The sequence below is a fragment of the Sceloporus occidentalis genome, unplaced genomic scaffold (assembly GCF_023333645.1).
Source record: "Sceloporus occidentalis isolate IW3139 unplaced genomic scaffold, rSceOcc1.0.p SCAF_121, whole genome shotgun sequence".
NCBI classification, from domain to species: Eukaryota; Metazoa; Chordata; class Lepidosauria; order Squamata; family Phrynosomatidae; genus Sceloporus; species Sceloporus occidentalis.
The window spans coordinates 1,311,176-1,332,283 of record NW_028317101.1 but is presented as its reverse complement, the minus strand read 5'-3'; the positions used below and the strand labels follow the sequence as shown (position 1 = coordinate 1,332,283).

Here is a 21,108-nt window from a genome sequence, read left to right as displayed (position 1 = left end):
CAATCCCACATAAAAAAGTAAGAGGACTGACTACTGTTTATTGTGTGTCTAGTAATCCTGTTGGTATGATATTTCAGTAATCCGTCTCGCTTGGAAATACCAGGTGCACACAGCCCAGGATAGTCACAGAAGCATGTCCCTGCTTTTTTCTGTGAAGGAATTAAAAGAGACTCCTCCTTCTAATGAAGTCAGGAAGGTAACCCTTTAGGTGTTTCTAGAAGTTCATGGACATTCCCAAAATGCCAAAGCCCTTTCTAGCAGAGCCAGGTATTGTAGCCCTGTTAATTACTCCTGAGAATTGTATGTACATTGGCAAAGGTAGACTCCTCTTTCTGATACAGCCAGGTGTTGTAATCATGTCCACTATAGGTACGTGCAGAGGTGTAATTTGACTACTAGTAGACATACGGCTTGTGGCAAACTTTAAAATAAATAAGAGGTAATTTCTTATTATTTTGCCAATGACACCACTCTTCTATGATTTGAATAAAAGACTTTAAACACATTACACTTTATGCACAATGAATCCACCAAATATCTCAATACATGATCCACACAAAAATCAAAGGTGGGGTAAAGGTGATGGAAAACCCCTCTACTCAAAATTCCCATTAAACACGCATCAGCCATCTCATACCTGCCAGCAGGCCTAGAACTTGACTTTATCCAACCAGCTAATGTCTCGCTTATCAGGTGTTGCAGCACTTGTTTATTGGTACCTTCGCATGTGCAGTTCCCAGATCAGACATTGTGCCTTTAGAACACATTGTTTTTATATCTGGGCCATTTGGTAACCCCATTTAACTTGTGATATCCCTGATTTTTCCTAATACGCTCATCCTCCCACCCAATTATACCACTCATAACATTACCATTCCCAAAATATTAACTTAATGCTATTTAAAGCAAACCATTTATATGGTCAAAATAATAGCTGCTCCTTATACATAACACCCAAAACTCCCTAGCTGACTAACGCATGAATAGAGGGTCTGACATGTCCAATTTCTTTTAGTATTATTTTTTATTTACTATAATGATTTCTTACTATGTACGGAGTAAAGATGAGAGCAGAGAACCTACTGGTTCTCCACCCTGTTGTTGCTGATGGACTTTAATTAAACATGTTATACAACCTACCCTTAAAAGGGAACTATCGCAGCATCTGGCAAACCTAAATTAATTATAAAAAACCTATGGCTTGCCTCTTTACTTTGATAATTCTCTGTGTAATTGTTATAGAGAAAATGGTAAGGGCAAAAGGAGTATACAATGTTTATTCACTAAAGCTGAGATCACAGGTTAAATAATAAATACAAGCACAAATGACTTTTACCACATAGTAAAATAGGCTGTTTGATTGTTTATGCTAAATGTGGACACTTATTAATGGTGATCCTTTCCTGTTCCATGGAAATTAGGACACATGTATTTGAAAATCTGAGTCTCAAATAGCCTTAATAAGCAAATCTGATGTTAGACCAAAATAAAATGACTCCTCTCTTTTATGGGTGCTGAATCAATGTGAAGAATAAAATAAGAACCAAGTATAATAAACAATTAAACACATTCTCCTCAACAGTGATTTATTTTGTGTTATGGGGCAGGGCTTTCTTCAGTCTTTTTATATGACTTTGTGGCCTATTGGTAGCTAGTTATGTAATTGAGTAAAGCATTTAAAAGATTTATGTTTTGGTTTTTTTAGTTTACAGTAGTCATACGATCTTTAGGTGATCAAGCCAAGCTTGGACCAAGTCAGATCCTAGGTTTCTTCACTGAGACAACAACAGACAAATAAAAATCAAAAGCTTTGTGAAGAATCTTGAGGAAAAAGTTAAAGTTAGTGGAAATGAAACTGTAAAAAAATTCAACTGCAATACTCCCAGTTGTTTTAAGACTATATGCTCATCTGTGTTTCTTCAGTGATGGGCTGCTGTACCACAGTTACCAGTGGGGTGTAATAATAACCATTAGATGAATATTAATATTGGAGACGGCAGAGTATATGTAACCATTTTGGCTCAATGCCTAAACCTATACTGGTTGGGTATTCACGCGGCAGCATTTGGAAAATGATCAAGAAAAAAATTACCAGAAGACTCTTGGCTAATGAAATGCCCTAGGTTGTCTGTGGTTTTAGGTCTTGATATGTTGATGGAGACAATGCTTTGGACAATGCTATGCTTCCAACTTTGTGGGTACGGTTTGGGGAAGGCCCTTTTCTATTCCAGCATGACCGTGCCCCAGTGCATAAAACAAGGTCCATAAAGACATGGTTGGATGAGTTTGGTGTGAAAGAACTTGACTGTCCGGCACAGAGCCCTGACCTCATCGAACACCTTTTGGGATGATCTGGAACAGAGGTTGCAACAATGTGTGTGTTTGTGGAACCTATGTCTAAAATTAACTTTTAAAACACATTCACAGGGAAAGTGACATCATTGACTATGATCTTTTAAGCCAATGCAAAAGCATTGACGTCCATTAAACTATCCAACAGAGCAAACATGATATTTACTTTGTATCCCTGATAATACTTAAGCCTGAACTTCTATTCACAGTCTGCTACCTCTTCCGTCGCGTTGCCGCCGGCATGGACGCTGAGACGCAGCCTGCGCGGTCGGCTCCCTGCTCGTTCCGTTGCGGTGAGCTGCCGCCGGGTCCGTCCTCCTTCGAGACACGCGTCTCCGGCGAGTTCTAGGGATCTTGACGGGGCGTGCGCCTCCACTCTAAGCTAATGAATATTCATGTCACTGTTAATGTGACATTTATCATTTTTCCTCCTCCCCCTAATTAGGAGGGTAGGAGGATCTGTATTGTTGGAGGGATATTTTAACCCTTATTTGGCACTACACCCTTGCCTGTGTTAGTGCCTTTTTGCCTTCACGAGCGTTTAAATCCTGATTTATCTTTCCAGTATTGACTCCTGCTTGAACCTGACCTTCGTTGTTTCGCTGCCTGCCCTGACCTTTGCTTGTGACCCCGACTATTCTATTGCCTGGCCCCACGGATACTGTTATTTTTTATTTTATGTTCATGAGTTTCACCCTTACATTGCTCTCGGTGGTGAATGGCCCGTATCTCCAGTGCCCTGGTGGCAGTGCGTCCTCTCTCCACCAGGAGGCGCCGATTCTGCAGCGAGGATCCACAGCCCGTACCTCGGTCGTGATACAGTCTGCTGTGTTGTCGGCAAAGATGGAGCTGTGCATTATGGCCAAACATCTCCACTCTGTCTTGTCTGTCCAAAGGATATTTTTCCAGAAGTCTTGTGGTTTATTCAGATGCAATTTTGCAAAACTAAAATGTGCTGACAAGTTCTTTTTAGAGAGAAGATGTTTTCTCCTGGCAACACTTCCAAACAAACTATAAGTGTTCAGTCTTTTTTCTAATTGTCATGAAACCTAACATTTAACATGCTAACTGAGGCCTGTAAAGTCTGATGTGTAACTCTTGGGTTTTCTGCAATATCTCTGAGCTTTGCATGGTCTGACCTTGGGGTGAATTTGCTGGGACATCCATCACTGTAGAATGATGGAATTTAAATTGCTTGGGAATGGCCTTATAACCCTCCCCAGGTCGATGGGCAGAAACAATTGCTTCTCCCCAAAATCATTGCTGATGTGGCAATCGATCCTTGCCATTGTGTTAACATACACCTGAATACTGCAGACCAGCAAACTGCTAACATTTCGGCTTTTATAGTGGTAGTTACACTTGCTGATGATCAATTAATCAACAGCATTTGATTAGCAACACCTGTCTGCTACTTAGCATCTTCATTCCTATGGAAGCAGTAATGGTGTACTATTTTTTTTACACATAGCTTCTCCATTTTGGCTTTATTTTTGTTAAATAAAATGGGACATGGTATAGTATCTCGTGTTGTTGTTCATCTGAGGTTGTACTTGCCTAACTTTTAGACAAATGATTGTCCTGATATGTAAAATCATATACTTCAATTAGGGTGTACGTCTCATTTTTTCACGCATATACATATATATATGTGTGTGTGTTTTACTACATTTCTTGCAGGGAAAGGTTTTGACGAGAAACCACTTGTCTTTTTCCTCTTGAATGCATTGCACTAACAGAGATAGAGAGACAAATACACACTCCTAAACTTTGGGACCTATTCACTAAAGGAGAAGTTGTTACGAGAATCTGCAGAAGAGTTGTAGTTTTTAACTCCCGATAAGAGGGGCTGAACTGGCTCTGTATAATGCATAATTGAATGGGCTAAATTATAAGTATACATTATACATGTATGATACCACAACTAACAAAATCATGTATACACACGTTTTAAACACCGATCACCTAAGGCAGTTGTTCCCCAAATTAGTTTCTTAAAAACCTTAAATGGTATATTGTTCCTCCGCTGCGACACTAGGGCATGTAACAAATAAGTACACAAATAAATCACATTGAACACATTGTTTTCCTTATCTTACTCACCGCGCAGGCATTTACAGGGTGCAAGGGAGGAGGATCCACGTCCCCTGCAGCGCTGCGAGGGATCGTCCTTTCTGGCAGACAGTGAACGTCTGCGCCATGCACGTAGACAACCTCCGCTGCTGCTGCTGGCACTTCCGCTGGGGCTTCTATGATAGAGGACCGGAAGGTCATGTTATGCCGGCACTCCGTCATAGAAGCCCCCAGAGGAAGTGTCGGCAGCAGCGGAGGTTACCAGAGAAGAGGATCCAGGTCTCCTGATTATAAGACGGCCTCGAATTTAAGATGAGGGGTATTTTTCGGAGCATTGGCCTCATTGCCTGAAACCTCATTCTGTCCCTGGTCTTGTCTTGTGTTTAGAATAGCCTTATCCTATGCATGTTTAAATTCCTTCACTCTATTAACCTTTACCACGTCTGCTGGAAGGCTTTTCCACCTTTCTACCACTCTCTCAATAAAGTGAAACTTCCTTTTGTTACATGTAAGTCTCCGAGCATCTAGCGTTAGACATGTCCTAACATCTAGCCTGTTTTGACAACCAGAGAGAGAGAGAAGCCAGCTTGATTAGGGCATAACACCTGGGTGATGAGAAGGATGGATTACAGATGTTGCACAAGTTGTGTGTGTTTTTGGTATGACAGAAATAGAATCACTGGGCTCAAGACGAAGCTGTTCCAAATCCTGTAGAAATCTTCCAAACGGAGACTTAACGTCGCCAGGTTCCTAGTGCTTTTTTGGTATCCTATCAGATCATTTCCTGCTCTCCTGAACACAGCTGTCTTCATGTTCTGGTAAAAACATGCAAAACAGAGTTCCAGGAACTCCTAGCTGACAAGTCACAACTCAACATCCCATTAGCACTGGGGTATGAGAAAATATTTGAAAAGGGCATTTTACATGCTATTGGACCTATTAATGCCTGCTTATAAGGCATTTATAACAAGAGTAATGTATTTATTTTACACAATTTAATGCATAAGCACGTTTTACGTAAACCAACCTCTATGGGTTCTAGGTTCTGAGCTCCTACAAAGGAGAGGTATTAGGAGATGAAAACGGGAAAGAGCCCAAAACATGGTCTGTCTCTACTAAACAGAGACAACCTGGGAGCTATGCTTGTCCGACACAATAACAAATACTATCACATAAAAATGAAGCAAATATAAAAGATCTACTGCGTATTAATTACACCCCAAACGTCTGTTGTACAAGCGGAACGATTCTGCTCCGGAACTTTAGCACTCTAGTGTCTGTGCCCGTGCGAGACCCTTTAGCGGTACTCCTTTCTTTCCCGGAAGTTCTGCTGGTGACAGCTCCTTGTGCCCTTGTTTCGCTGGTTTGATGTTGGGCATATACTGCCTGCGCCCTGGGATTCTAAGATGTTGCGGGCCTCATGGTGAGTGTCTCGACCAAACGCTCGTTTCCGAAAGGAGAATATTTAACGCAAACGTCGGGACATTAGTATGTTTCCTTACACACAAGGATCTCACAGCCGCATCTCTACACAACACGTTAAACAGTTAATACGGCCAAAATGTAATATCTATCTATCTATATATATAAACACGAATGAAAAGTACCTGGTGCAACCAGTATCACTTTGCACTAGAATTTGCTTTCATAGTCAAGGCCCAGCTGATGAAAAACCAATACCAGTATTTTAAAGTATTCTAACTTCAGTTGCTGCTCCTGTTCTGTATACTGCAGTGTTTATGGAAAAATGTTTTTCCATACATTTCTGTCGTCATGGAAACATTGTAACATGCGGAAAGTTGACCCCCCCCCATACATTTGTTCATGTTATATATTTAAAATCAGGTAACTGATCTTCCTTATGCCAACCAACGTCATGATTTAGCCACACATAGGCTCATAATATAAGACATTTCTTTGGTAAAGATGCTTTGACGGTGTTTTTGTATTTTAGTATTTTTGTATCTTTGTCATAATTTGGGATGCTAAATTATTTACCATTGCTTCTTTCCTTCATTGCAAACAAAACATTTGATTTTATTTTTATATACATATGAAAAATAAGCTTTTATTATTTTCAGCATTGTATGTCGGGGTTTGGTAAACAAGCGTTTTAAGGAAGACGCCAAATATTCCTTGCGGAAGATGCATACCCGAAGAATTCACCATTACTGTTTTTCAAGATTGACAATTCAGAGGCCCTTACCCCAAACCACGATGTGCTGCTATTCGTCTCTCTCACGAGTCCCATTATGGAGAAGCAGGCTTTTAGCTCCTGGTTATGGCTACCAGATAAAACGAAACTTTTGGGTGGCTAGGCTGGCATCTCGGATTTTAAAACTCCGTTATCTTGTCCTGGGATCTGCTGTTGGTGGTGGATACACAGCCAAAAAGGTTAGCAGGCCGTGGAAATATTTTAAAGTTATGCAGATAGACATAAAATAAATGAAGTAAATATTATTATATTATATATATTATTTGCTATCTGTGTGAGATCAGCTTTCGTTTGGGATTGTTTGTGGCTCTCAATTGCTTGTAACTAGAGGTAACTATAAATATCCTAACATTTCTTTTAGAATGCTAAGGCCTGATTATGAGGCATATATTACAAACTCATTTAGTATCATTGGACCTATATCTTATATTGCACTATTTAATTACCTTATGTATTACCTATTTTTCAGACCTATGATCAGTGGAGGGATATGTTTCCAGACCTTAGTGAATACAAATGGATTGTGCCTGATTTTATTTGGGAATTGGATGAACATATTGATTTTGGTTCGTAGTCATGAAGGCTTTTTGTATTCTAATTGTTTGTGCAGTAGATTATGTATGATCAGTATTGCACAGATGTGTGGTTATACGTATGGTGGTGTTCTTTGGGTAAAGGGTAGAAATATGTTGTTATCCTGGGACATGGCTAGAATAAGTTACGCAATATTTGGGTTTTTTTTAAAGTTAAAATATGTACTAATTGTTGTTTTCTTGCACTCCCATATTATTGGGAATTGATAATTTGCATGCACTCCAACTTTCATAGTGAACCATGTTTCCATCCAAAAAAGTTATACTATGCTTACTGTTTGATAAGAATACCCAAGGATTATGAGTGGTGAAAGTATCAAAGTAAACCAAGATCCAACACAAACCTAGAAGTATCGTCTGTAGAATTTTATGTAGAGAATTGCATCTGCTTCGTTGATGGTATGTAAACTAATTCTTTTTCATTCATAGAAAAATTTAGCAAAGCCCTTCCAGATTCTGAAGAGCTGGCAAAACTGCTGCCTGACTTTGATAAACTTGGAGAGCGTTTCAGTTTTTTAAAAGGATGGCTTTCATCAGGTGAGGGCTTTTTTGGGTTTTGCATTCTTTGCATGAAAAATAATTGTAGTTCTGCAACTAAATTGCAAAACCACAAATACTTCTCCAATTGGTGGAAATTGTTAGCTAAAAAACCCAACTGTGATTAAGGATTCCCTTCCACAGTACTCTGCACATTTCCCCAATCGGGTGGAATAAATTTGACTCCGTACACTCACTTAAACAGAAAGTGGAATTTAGTGTGTGCTAAATATACTGTGTCACCGTGTATATGTTTAAATATATGGACTGTTATGTCTAAACCATAATGCTGATCATCGCCAGTCTATGTAGTAGGTACTACATGTACATTTACATTGCTGAAAATTGTTACATAGTTGTAGAAATAAGTATTTAGTTGATACCATTGCCAAACATTATTATACGTTTGAACCTATTGATTTAGTAACAACATTAACCGAGAGATACATAATTAAAAACAAAACAATAAGAAGTGTATTGATTTGTCGTCATTTCATTTTCATTATCTGTAACAGTCGAGTTCTCAGTGGGTTTCCTTTCCAGGTTTGCTGCCATGCTTCGATACTTCACAATATTTTTTCCCCTTTTTGCTGATTTTTCACAGGTCACAATTTGGTTAGTGAAGCCATAGGATCTTCTGATCTGCTTCTGTTGTTAGGTGTGTAATCTTGCTTGCCCTTAACATGACAAATTAACTTTTCCACATCATAGTTTTTAGTAATTCTGCAATATCAGACTAGTAATGGGGAGGGGATGGCACAGATACCGTATTTCCTGAAGGTCACACAATCTTCTCAGTTAAGAAAATGTCATTTCTCTTTGAATGTTATATTGGCTATTCCTGGAAAGGAAGCCTCTTTCAATCGCTCATCATCATAACAGCGTGTTCTCTTCACTAAAGGGAGAGTTGTGCATTCAACTCCTTGACCCTGTACATTATGAAGGGCCGGCCCCAGTGTGCTTCTGCTTTAGAACAAACTTAGCTGGCCCCAGGCTCTTGCATAGTTATGTCACTGAGATTTCTCCTAAATCTCCTCTCCTTTGAATTATGCATTATACAGGGCAAGCTCAGCTGTTCTTGATGTAGAAACCCGCCAGTGTTGGTCCTTGTTAATGAACAGCAAAGGGAGGGAGTTAAAACTACATCTCATCCTTTAGTGAAGAGTCCCCTTTGTCTGTAATCATTTCATGTCATAAATTCATTGGATAAAGTCTAAATCTGCAGTGGTCAGTTTTCGGTGTTTTTATAGCGGTCCTATTACAATTTTATTTAGGGTAAGTCTTACGTGTTGCACTCGCTTAATACCCTGTTGCTTTAATTACTTGATCTAATCAACAGAACTGCAAGTTTTTTTCTGAAAAAAAAGGGAAAGAAATGGTAGAAATCTTCCAAAGTTTCATATCAGTATAATTATAGCTCAAGAATTTATCTAAGTGAGCCAGGTCACGATATCACATCAAATTAATTGAGCTCTTTGTTGTGGGGCAAATTGTGCAAAGTGGTCGTTAGGTCTAATACCGTATTGGCCGCCCCCGTATATAGGCCGCACCCTAAAAGTTTGGTGCTTTTTTTAAAGAAAAAGTTTTTTTCTTTAAAAAAGCACCAAAAAAACATGCTACCACTCTGTCCTCCCTCCCCGAGATATGCTGCCACCGTCCTCCCTCTCGAGATATGCTGCCACTGTCCTCCTCCCTGCCCGAGATATGCTGCCACTGTCCTTCTCCCTGCCCGAGATATGCTGCCACTGTCCTCCTCCCTGCCCGAGATATGCTGCCACTGTCCTTCTCCCTGCCCGAGATATGCTGCCACTGTCCTCCTCACTAACCGGAGCAGACTCCCGGGTGTCTTGCGGGGCCGGCGGGGGACATCTACACAATACGCGTATATAACTTCCGGTGCCGGCACTGGATGTGCCGGCACCGGAAGTTGTATACGCGTATTGCGTAGATGTCCCCTGCCGGCCCCGCAAGACACCCGGGAGTCTGCTCCGGTAAGTCGGGGGGGGGCAGAGGTAAAACGCATCGTGGGAAGTGCTGGCAGGGGAGGCTGTCTGAGCGTATCGGGGATTAGGATGCAGGTCCCCTGCACCGCTGCGGGGGATCTGTATCCAAACCCCGCTGCCTGCCCGGGACTGCATGTCCCGGGCGTCGGGCGCTAGACCCCGAATATAGGCCGCACCCCCACTTTAAAAACTTAAAGTGGGGAAAAAAAGTGCGGCCTATATTCGAGCCAATACGGTAAATCATCCACTAAAAAAAAACACGTGTTCCCATCTCATTGTTTTTTTTGTTATTTTTTACACTATTTTTAACTTTAGACGAATATAGAAAACAGTCAAATGAACGAAATATACAACATTCTAAAATGTTAATCATTGGAAAAAATGAGTCATTTTTAAAGCCTTAATGTTTGCTTATGATTAATCACAGATTGTCATTTAGTTTTTCTGATCATCTTCAGGCCTTGCACAGTTCCACTGTCTGCCCAAAACTGCTATATCTAGCTATAGAGATAAAAAAAAGGAAGAAGTTCAATGCAATAAAACCAGCAAGAGGGTAGTGAAAGTACTGAGCATGCTTGTAACTTGTAACATTACGGTCTCTCTGTTAGGTTCAGGAGGGGAAACTGCCTTCAAAGCCACAGACAGCCACGGTTATGATAATTCTGATAAACAGTACAAGAAGGTGAGACAACATAAGCTTACATTTTTTTATTAGCAAAAAAATAGCACCTATCTGTTATGTGTAGTGTATAAAACAAACAACATATTTTTTCTTCTTCTTTGCTTGTCTTACTATATAACATAAAAAGTTTGGTTGAAAATAAATGAATATTAGTTTTGTGTTTGTTTTTTAATCTCTGACGTGATCAAAATAGGCTAATAGCCTTTATCTTATGCAGGACATCGGCATCTATTCACTAAAGAAGCAGGTTTTTTTTCTGGGGAGGAATCTAGAATTGGTTGTTAGATCATTTTACAGTGGTTGATATGTATGATGAATGGGACACAGCATAAATGTTTTATAGATTTACAGATTTATAGACAGTACTCTGTTTATTTCCGTACTTGTGTGTTTTGCTTTGTGTTCCATATAGGTTATTTAAGCCTCTTCTATTTAAAGCAGGTGCATGGATTATGATGTATATTTGTGATCACTAAAGATATTAACATTTGCCTTCTGGTATTTTGAGCATGTGCAGAAGAAAAGTATTGTTTTGTATAATATGTTTGCTTTGTTATGTGCATGGAGTATGTACCCTTTTTTTGGGGGGGGAGTAATATTCAATTTTGTGTAAACTCACATTAAAAATGGCCTTCTACTTTAGGAATAATAACCCTTTTTCAAATATTGAAGTATTATTTTAATGGATTTAAATTTAATAGTTTTGACTGTTCACAAATATATGATGATGGGGTTTGGCATACAATTATCATTAATGTTATGGTTAAAAATATAGCTTAAGCACCAATGTGTACTTAAAGGGACAGTTTAATGTTCCAGGAAGTGTCACCAAAGAAGAATTAAAGCACCACTGTATAAATGAGCATTCTTTGAAAGTAAAAAAAAAATATATAGAACGTTATGGAGAAACTGCAGCCCCCCCTCCTTCAAGCGCCAATGATTTTCAGTACTGATTCAAGCTGTGGCAGAAAATGATCACATTTTAATTCGTAGGAACCATGGGGCGATCATGTGAATTAAAGTGCATATGATGGCGGGAGACTCCCTTTAATTCACGCATGCACAAGAATATGACAGCACCAGAATTCTTCATATCTGTGGTCATTTCAGCTCATCATCTTCTCTATCTCTATACATTATAGTGCCAGCCATGGCAAGTTTAACCTATGAGATTGATGGCCCTGGCCTTGCATGATGCATTTTTTAGTCAGTAGGTGACTTTCAAGAAATTGTGCTGATTCAGCTATACAGTGTACAGGGATGGCCATGTGCTGTATAATGTAAAATGAAGTTGCTGAGCTGAAGCTTCATATTCCTGTTTAGCGAATAAACCCCCTGTATGTTACCTTGTTTTTGTAAGGGGCATGGTAAGTTACTAATGGGTTCTCGCATGCTACCTGGTTCCAGGAAAGTTTTGTTTGAACTGCAGTCATGTGATGTGCCGCTTACTCCTGATTGAAAATGACCACATTTGCATACCACTAATCTTTATAATTCTAGCAGTATTTGTTTGCGTGATACGAAAGGATTTAGAAGACAAAGTAGAAATAGTATTTAAAGCCCTGTCTATCTTTAGAAGTAACCTGTCCTGCGTTTCTGTTCCGGCAGTAAGTATATTTGCGTGTTTGTGACAGTTTAAAAAAAAAAAAAATCACAGGCTAAATTAGGCAGAAAATTATACATAATGGTTGGCTTACATGTGCTTCGTTCAAGAAGGAGAATCGCTCACACAACAAAGATAGCAAAAAATATTCTGTTAAGCACCCTACAATTTGATGGCTGACTCCCCCCCACACCCCAAGTCAATAGAAGACACTGATTAACCACAATTAAAAACCCCCATGCAATTTAATAATTGGAGTGGCTGCTGCAAGACTCAAACCTTAATCGTTTGTAGACTGATTTAGGATTGAGCGTTTACAGCAGAAAAACAGGAAGACTAGACGGGCCAGATATAGGCCTTCGGTAACAGTGAAGACAGACTCGAATCAGGCGGCATCTAATGTAAATACTTTTGAGGGTTAAGCTTTTCCCCATAAAAAAGAATTTCTATATACCGGGAGCCATGGTTACTCCAAAAGGCTGCCTTTACCTTTTTAGCAGAATGTATAGAATTTTCTTATTCATGAAAGATAAACATTCAAGTTACCCCTAAATACCTATAATGCTTGGTATGGAACATTCAAAAAATGTCATATTATAGAGTGGACTATTACGTAATACATCTTTTGGGTGGTTACTACAGTTTCCCAAGCAAGAGCCTGTCATGGAGTTTTTCTTTTTTTTTTCTTTATCATTTAAGTCTTCATTTTTGCTGTGCCAGCTTGCCTTGTGTGTTTGAAAAAAAATAAAATAAAAAAAATAAATAAAACCAACCCTTGTGACATGCAGTAAAGGCAATAATTAACTTTATTACATTAGCAATTTAATTAGATGTTTGCTTCGCTTTTTTATACAAAGTTAGAAACCCCAATTCAAACTATTAGACATTTATGCCCCGGAGCTGCAGGAGCTATAGATACGGGTGTACATGCATTCTCGTTCCAACACCTTTTTCCTGACCGTCCACGTTTATTCTTTGTAACTGTTAGCGTCAGTGTGTGTGGTAAGTACAGTAGAATGTTTTCTCCCTCAAAAGCTGTAAAAAGTGAAGCAAATATGTTTCTTAAAAAAAACACCAAACAACTCATTTCCGATTTGAGGGTTAAACCTGCCTTTTATACCATAGGGCATTGGGTGGGTGTGAGCACTCATAAGATAAATTGGCAGGAACTGCATTTTGTGTGATATTATAAAAACAATATTTTTAACAAGTTCAGTTCCTCTCCATTCATACCCCCCCCCCCCCCCCCCCGCTGTATTCCATTGTCTGTCATGCAGTATAGGTAGTCTTGTGTTACCAGATGAAGGGATCTTGGCAGGCTACTTAGAGGAACCATATAGTTCTCAACATACCCATTGTACAGTGCTACAGAATTTGATGGCGCTATATAAAACAATAATATGTATATTTGTATTTTGCATGGACCCCAGTGCATTTTACCACTTACAAATTGGCACATACATACTGTAGGCCCATTGATTTCACTGGGAATGTCCCTTAGCATGTGCAAGACGTGTAAAAACAAATGCTTCCAGTAGAGGTCGCTGGGGAGGAATTAAATGAGACAGCAGTCTAATTTTCTAACTCCAATAACTAAAAAAATACCGGCATTGAAATACATTGGAGTCTATGCAAAATCTACTCTGGAGTGGGCTCAATAGGGCTTGAGCTGCCTTCATACCTTCTGTATGTGTGTGTGTCTGTGTATCTATATATAGATATCTATATATATATATATGTGTGTGTGTATGTATATATATGTGTGTATATATATACATAATTATTGCTGATGCCAACTTGCCTGCTTAGCTTTGGACTCTATGCACCGTGTAGATTGCTTTACTAACATATTTTTTTGTGTTCACTTTATAAGCTATTGCTAGTCTCCCTGTGACACGTGAAGCTACGTTGTTCAGGTTATAATAACACAGTTGCCATTGATCCTGTCTAGCTAATAACGCGACTGCTGGGAGTGAGTGTGACATTTAACTTTAGACTCAAATTATTTTGGGCGAGCAAAAACAACCTATACTCATCAGAGAAACCTGAAGTAGTACCCGAGACATACTGTTTGGGATTGTTGGCTGTTCTCGCAATAAATGCCATACTCGCATGTTTGTTTCCATTTAAACCCTAAATATTTATCACGTTTGTCTTTTGTTTGCCCCTTTTATTTAATTGTGTTCCTATCATGGTTTTTGTCTTCCACCTTCACCCCTTCTCTCTCTCTTTCTGTAAACTCATGGCAGGGTTTGCTTGGTGAACTTATTCTATTACAAGAGCAGATCAAGCAGCATGAAGAGGAGGCACGCAGGGCGACCGGGAACATTAACACGGGCACCTCACAACAGAAGCGCAAGGTGATGCTTCTTCTTAGTGCACTGCATACATTGGACATATAACCCTCTCAGTGCCTCGGGGGTGACATTACACACCCTTCTTCGAGTAAAAGTCATGTTTACCAGCTTTTGTGGGGGTGATAAACGAGGAAGTTTGCTCGTTAAGTGTTGGCAACCAAATTAGGTTATGTATCCATCCATCCATCCATACCATTTATATAAAATACAGGTAAGTCTGTCTGCTTATAGTATTCATTCTATCATAAAAAGAAGGATCTCTGAAGTTAAAGACTGCATATAACAGGTGATTGTCCTAGTACAAGTGTAGAAACTGTTTAAAAAAACAAAAAACCTGTGTTCACCGTTCATTGTGGCCTGCACATTAGTAGTTTTACTTCTTAATGTGACTATTTTGCATGCTTAATACATTTTAAATCCTTTTTTTTCTATCTATACGTTTACTTTATATAATGCCTTGGCCGTCCTGTGTTTTATGCAGTTCAAACAAACAGTGCAGCTTTAGAAACTGGGCATGCGTTGGCAATAAGTATTCTTTAAAAGCTTTTCATGGCTTAAAGAAGCTCATTAGTAACTTCACCATCCCTACATGCTCACATGGTAAGATAATGTATTAGCGTAAAAGGAAATCCAAACTTTAAGCCTCGAGATATATCTTTAAAAGATGAAGCTTTCTAGTTAAGTTGATTGGTTACTGTATTACATGCTCTTAGAAGGTCACACAATAATAAAGAGAATGGAAATGCCAGTTCAGAGCCAGCTGCTGGACACATGAACCAGATTTGGATAGAAAAATTGGCTCTGGTTATTGGCTCCCATAGCCCTAATGGTGACCTGACATCTGGAGTTGTCAAGCCCTGCCTTAGCTAAGCAGTATGGTAACATTTATAAATGGACTTGATTACATATTGCCATTGGAACAATTTTCTGGCTGGTCCGATGTCATCTTTCAGGTGCATGCAAATACATTTTTATTAAGATTCTCTGAAGAAATCCGCATATGCTTGTTTTGGAAGAAAAGTGAACATCGGTACCCTCAAGAAATGTGAGTTAAGGGCCTTTTGTAGGATAGTCACAGCTAGTGGGTGAGTGCAGATATCATGTTTTAAAACATAAACGTAAAATATATTTATCATGTCTGAGGTTTTAAGCCGATGACTGGATTGAGTATATGCTTCCTTTAAGCAAACAGGTCCGCTTAGTGGGAAATCTATATGGACCCCAGACAGTACATGGAGTTTACTCAACGTTCTAGTGGTCTCAGAATAACTTCTCTAGTTTTAGTGGCTCATCACTTCCCCTTTTTTTCCATTTTTTGTAAGCACTAATTTGCAGAAGAAAATTTATTGTTGGTCTGCCTCTGTTATGAGTCAAAGCACCAGGGGAGATTTGATAACCTCGTCCTTTTAGGGAGAATATGGAAAGGACTGTTTTCCCTCCTCTTGGCATTCTGTATGTTAGCTACAAGAAGATTGAAGACTGTACATGCCTTAAAAAAAAAAAAAAAAAAAAAAAAAGTTTCCCTTTAAAGAAAATATTTATTGACAATTTATTTTGTGTAGTATTTGCATAGTAGATAATGTGTAAAGTGTGTTAAGTAAATGCTCCAATTTTGACATTCTCATCCTATGGTGTAAGTTCTGACACTGTAGGTAAGATGGATCTCAGTAGATTTTTAGCTCTAGAAGGCAGGGACCATGATTCCCAAAACATGCATACCATATGTACCCTGATAACTACTCCTTTTCACTGCAGTTGTAATACATTCTCCTTAATATACGTTAAGGTCCTAAGTACATCTATTAAACATGTGTAAGTAAAAATATAATCGCATAAGAGACACTGCTGGGGTTCTTGATGTCCCCTATTCATAAATGCTTACATGTGACCAGATGAAGGACTACAGAGCCCTCCATCCAAAAAAAAAAAGGTATCACAGCGATGTTACTATGGCTGCTATGTACCATTTAGTTGCAGAATATATACTTAAAATGACCCCAAGGACATTTCTTTACAAAATGGGTTGTAGTAAGAGCTTTGTACCTCCAGAACATGAAAAAACATGCATGTGTGCTATTACTTTACTATGTTGCTGCAGATTAACTGAGTTTTTTTTTTTCCTGAGCAGGAAATCCTAAACAACATATGGATTTTTATTTTTATTTACACACACACACACACACACACACTTTTATACATTGGTCCTAGTGGATGTTGTGTTTTATGTCTATATAATTCTATAATCTCCTAATGCGTCCTAACTGATCATAATACATTTGTAGTGGACACTATTGCAAAAGGTACATATTTATTAAGATGACATTTAAAGTGGGGTGCTATATAAAGCTTGTTATCAGTATCTAGAGTCATATGTAATAGGTACAATGTGTCCCTCTAATTCTAGGTTATGGCTCTCACTGGCCTACATTATTTTGTACAATTTTACTTTTTTCTTTTTTATGATTAGACCTCGGACAAAGAGAAAGTAGATCAACTGCAAGAAGAGCTTCTGAGAACGCAAGTATGTACCGTCTACAAACCAGTTTGCTTTCGAATCTCATTAAAAGTGCAGACTGGAGTCCCCATAAATTCGATTTACATTTTATTTTTTGTTCTCAGATGAAGTACCAGCGGATTCTGGAGCGGCTGGAGAAAGAAAACAAAGACCTGAGGAAGCTGGTGCTGCAGAAAGATGACAAAGGAATTCATCAAAGGAAGTTGAAGGTGAATTTCGTCTGTCTTGCTGAAGCAAATGCTATGAGATCCCTGTAGTGGATTCACATATCTACTTACAATTTCAAATGACTAAATATGATTCTGAGACAGGAAATTGCTGACAATCTGTTTTCGAAAAAGATTTAAAAAAGTTATATGCTACTAAACAGTATTTAATGACATATTTCTACATTGACTGATACTCTAAAAGTACCATCAGAAAAGCCATTGTGTCGGCTATATTAAGGAACCATATCAAGGAACTCGCCCTTCTCTGTACCAGGTGTTGTCATATCACAGAAAGAAGGGGAATGTGTTGGTATAGGCACAGATATGTCATTTTGTTGTCATTTTGTTGTTAATTGGTTTTCTGTCTGTTGCCTATTGGGTGCTGGAATGCAGAATTCAATGTATTTAATTCCCTTGGAATGAAGCATAACTGTTTTTTTGTTTGTACGTTTTAGAAATCCTTGATTGATATGTACTCAGAGGTGTTGGACATATTATCTGATTACGATGCTAACTACAACACCCAAGACCATTTGCCTAGGGTATGTATGTAATATAAACTGTAAAAAGTACAACTAGAATAACATACATATCATTGCAGAATGTGGTAATAGTAAAATAACTTGTGAATACTGTGGATCAAGAGTCATGAAAATATCTATCTCTGCGGTTTAAAATCTATAATTGCAAAGAGACGATGCGGATGTTGAAGTAATTTGTATGAAAAGTAACAACACTGAAATATATTAACGCTTCATGAAAAGCTCCTTGAAATACAATTTTCAGTAGTATGGTTATCCACCACAAGATGTCTCTGCATATCACTAACCAGAAAGCATATAGAGTGGGTGGGGCTGCCGGATTGTTACAAAAATCATTTAATGTTTGAAATAAAATAAGATCAAAGTAATACATTGTGTGTATAAAATGGACTTCCTTTTCACAGGTGATTGTAGTTGGCGACCAAAGTGCAGGAAAAACCAGCGTCCTGGAAATGATTGCACAGGCCCGGATCTTCCCCCGTGGTTCTGGAGAGATGATGACCCGCTCTCCAGTAAAGGTACTTTGACAAACCCAACGGATTTTCGATCAGAAGTTATCTGGTGTCAGCTGTCATAGGTTTTGCGTAAAATGGATAACTTATCAGTATTATGAAAGTAAACTTTTCAGTATTAAATGTAATGCAAAATGAATACAGAAATGTCAGCTTAATAGTAGTCATGATCAGTTGTGATGTTTCATACGCTTGAGCAAAATCACTGCCACAGATAAATGCAAATAAATGGGTAGTAAAGACACCCTAAGTATATTTTCTTTTCTTTTTTTTTAGGTTACATTAAGCGAAGGCCCTCACCATGTTGCTGTGTTTAAAGACAGTTCGCGAGAGTTTGATCTCACCAAGGAGGCAGATGTAAGTTAACATACTTCATAATCATCATCCGCAAATCCTCTGTTATGCTTTTTGTGCACTGTGTTTGTGATCTAAGGGAAAAACATGTTTTTGGCCAATTAAACTAGTGGGTTATCCCACTCTGTGACTTGTAGTTTCCCGATTACTAATGTTATTATAGTAGCAGTGATCAAATATTATGTAATTTAAAATTTAAGATGTTGATTAATGTTTTTCTGACAGCTGGCGGCATTGAGGGATGAAATAGAGGTCCGCATGAGGAAGAGTGTAAAGAATGGACAAACCGTTAGTCCGGAGGTATAATTGCTGTTTCCTAAATCCTCTAAGAAAACAAATAAGGACTTAATTATTAGCATTCTTTTGCGTTTTACATGTATTTGTTACAGTTTTGTTTTTTCTACTTAGACAATCTCTTTAAGTGTGAAGGGTCCTGGCATTCAGAGGATGGTCCTTGTGGATCTACCAGGAGTCATCAGTGTAAGTTGCACTAATGGGTAATGTGACATTGCATGTTGGGACAGTTAGCAAGTGAATAGGATAATCTCAATTTGCAAGCATGATAAGGAGCTGATGAGAAGCGTATCAAAGGACCAAAACCTTGAAGAAAAGTGGGTTAACCACCCAAAAGGTCTTCCATATCCTGATATATGCTTTTTTGGGGGGGCAGGGTGGTTGTCTCTCCACTTCTGGGCAACTCTCTACAGATGGTGAACCTCCATGAGCAAATGGGTACTTAATCATGTATACTAAATCTGATTTGTTTCTATCTTAGACTGTGACTTCGGGGATGGCTCCAGATACCAAAGAGACTATATTCAACATCAGCAGGGCTTATATGCAGAATCCAAATGCCATTATTCTCTGCATTCAAGGTACAGGTTTACTTGAGTACAATTGTGATCTAAGCCAGACTTTACTAACCAAACATCCTTGATGGTAATCATGGGTGGTGTTATATATGTTAAATATTTTTCTCCTTGGGCATAAAATTCAGTGCTGTAAATAGTAATTTATGATTTATTTAGCTTTATCATTTTTTTACAATAAGATTCCTTTATCTGCAGTCATGGAGGCTTTCATTATTGTAGTAGTGGTGTTTTGCATGACTTTCCCTGCTCAAACTCTATGCTCAGTTGGAAAACAAGACTAATATGCAGCTGTCTTAAAACATTATATTATTCAAAAAGTAGAACTGTTTTTTTCTTAAAGAAAATTACATTATTTGAAAACTTATTTTTTATTGTAATACTCTTAATACAAAAATGTTGGAGCCACCCGATTCCTTATAATTAAAGAAACAATGTAGTAATACCATAATTACTTACAAATCTCCCCCATGAAACATTTAAGAAACTGAGTGTGTCCCTCACTGTTACAGACGGGTCCGTGGATGCAGAGCGGAGTATTGTAACCGATCTCGTGAGCCAGATGGATCCGCAGGGCAAGCGCACCATTTTTGTTTTAACAAAAGTAGACCTTGCGGAGAAGAATGTGGCTAGTCCGAACCGGGTAAGTTATCTAATTTGATATATTTGGCTTAAGTTTTCTTTCATTTGTATAACAATTGGACGGTATGTTTTTATAGTTAGCACTTTTTTTTAGAAGTGTAGTCAATGTATTTTGTCATTTTAGCTGTAACGTTTAACTACATTGATATAAATCTACATGTTGCTTGTGCAGTGTGTTTGGTAAACCATTGTAGTTGTTTTGGCAATATAGCTAACATCACAAAAACTGAGGTTTGTTTCTCAGTTGCAGGGCCAGCAATTTTCCATACATTTATTTCTGTAGGTTTTCTTCCTTATTGTCGCCAGTCCTAATGAAGGGTTCCTGAACCACTCATCAATGTAAAGAATAGGGAGAGATAATATAATGGGAAGAAGTAGTCATGCATATCCTGAGACCAGGGCGTTTAAATACCTTTCCCCGTAATATATACATGTAGGTTTTTAATACAATGCATTTTACGTATTGCAAATCAGTGCAGGCATTTTTTGTGCTTGTTTTTTAATGGGGAAGCGTGGTTAAAAAGGGGTTAATTACTGTGCAGAACTGTAGGATTTGATAAACTAGGTCATTAGTAATTTACGAAACACTTTTCAATACTATGCGTTTTACAGTACATCTTACCTGTCTTTTTAGATTCAGCAGATCATTGAAGGCAAACTATTTCCGATGAAAGCCCTTGGGTACTTTGCCGTGGTTACAGGGAAAGGTAATACAAATAATAGGCTTTAACCCCTTAAGGACCGGGCTCATTTTTCGTTTTGTACCCTGTGGGACCGAGGCTGTTTTGACACTTTTGTGGTGCTTGTGTTCAGCTGTAATTTTCTCCTCACCCATTTAGTGTACCCACATAAGTTATATATTGTTTTTTTCAGGACAAGATGGGCTTTCTTCAGATACCATTATTTTGATCGTATCATCTTATTTACTATAAAAAAAATAAAAAAAACATGGTGCAAAATTGAAAAAAAAACACATTTTATGACTTTTATTTGAAAAATCTTTTACTCGCCTAAAAAAGCAAGTAAAAAAACTAGCTAAATAGATTCTAC

General features: G+C 38.4%; 1 protein-coding gene across 2 annotated transcripts in view; it reads left to right on the top strand.

Annotated features, from left to right (window-relative positions):
• The first annotated feature begins 6,567 nt into the window (after nucleotides 1-6,567).
• The window catches only part of LOC149282199 (dynamin-like GTPase OPA1, mitochondrial), a 45,165-nt gene continuing 30,624 nt past the window's right edge, over nucleotides 6,568-21,108 (top strand). Inside the window, exons 1-14 of one of the 2 annotated variants that reach the window (XM_089498476.1) lie at nucleotides 6,568-6,819; nucleotides 7,110-7,206; nucleotides 10,382-10,455; nucleotides 14,308-14,418; nucleotides 16,883-16,936; nucleotides 17,035-17,139; nucleotides 17,595-17,681; nucleotides 18,086-18,199; nucleotides 18,470-18,550; nucleotides 18,773-18,847; nucleotides 18,956-19,027; nucleotides 19,323-19,422; nucleotides 19,929-20,059; nucleotides 20,693-20,765. In XM_089498476.1, the coding sequence (XP_089354602.1) occupies nucleotides 6,571-6,819; nucleotides 7,110-7,206; nucleotides 10,382-10,455; nucleotides 14,308-14,418; nucleotides 16,883-16,936; nucleotides 17,035-17,139; nucleotides 17,595-17,681; nucleotides 18,086-18,199; nucleotides 18,470-18,550; nucleotides 18,773-18,847; nucleotides 18,956-19,027; nucleotides 19,323-19,422; nucleotides 19,929-20,059; nucleotides 20,693-20,765 (1,423 nt within the window). In that variant the 5' untranslated portion in view covers nucleotides 6,568-6,570. Of the gene's footprint in view, nucleotides 6,820-7,109; nucleotides 7,207-7,662; nucleotides 7,771-10,381; nucleotides 10,456-14,307; nucleotides 14,419-16,882; nucleotides 16,937-17,034; nucleotides 17,140-17,594; nucleotides 17,682-18,085; nucleotides 18,200-18,469; nucleotides 18,551-18,772; nucleotides 18,848-18,955; nucleotides 19,028-19,322; nucleotides 19,423-19,928; nucleotides 20,060-20,692; nucleotides 20,766-21,108 lie in introns of both variants that reach the window. The other variant, XM_089498477.1, reaches the window with a different exon arrangement.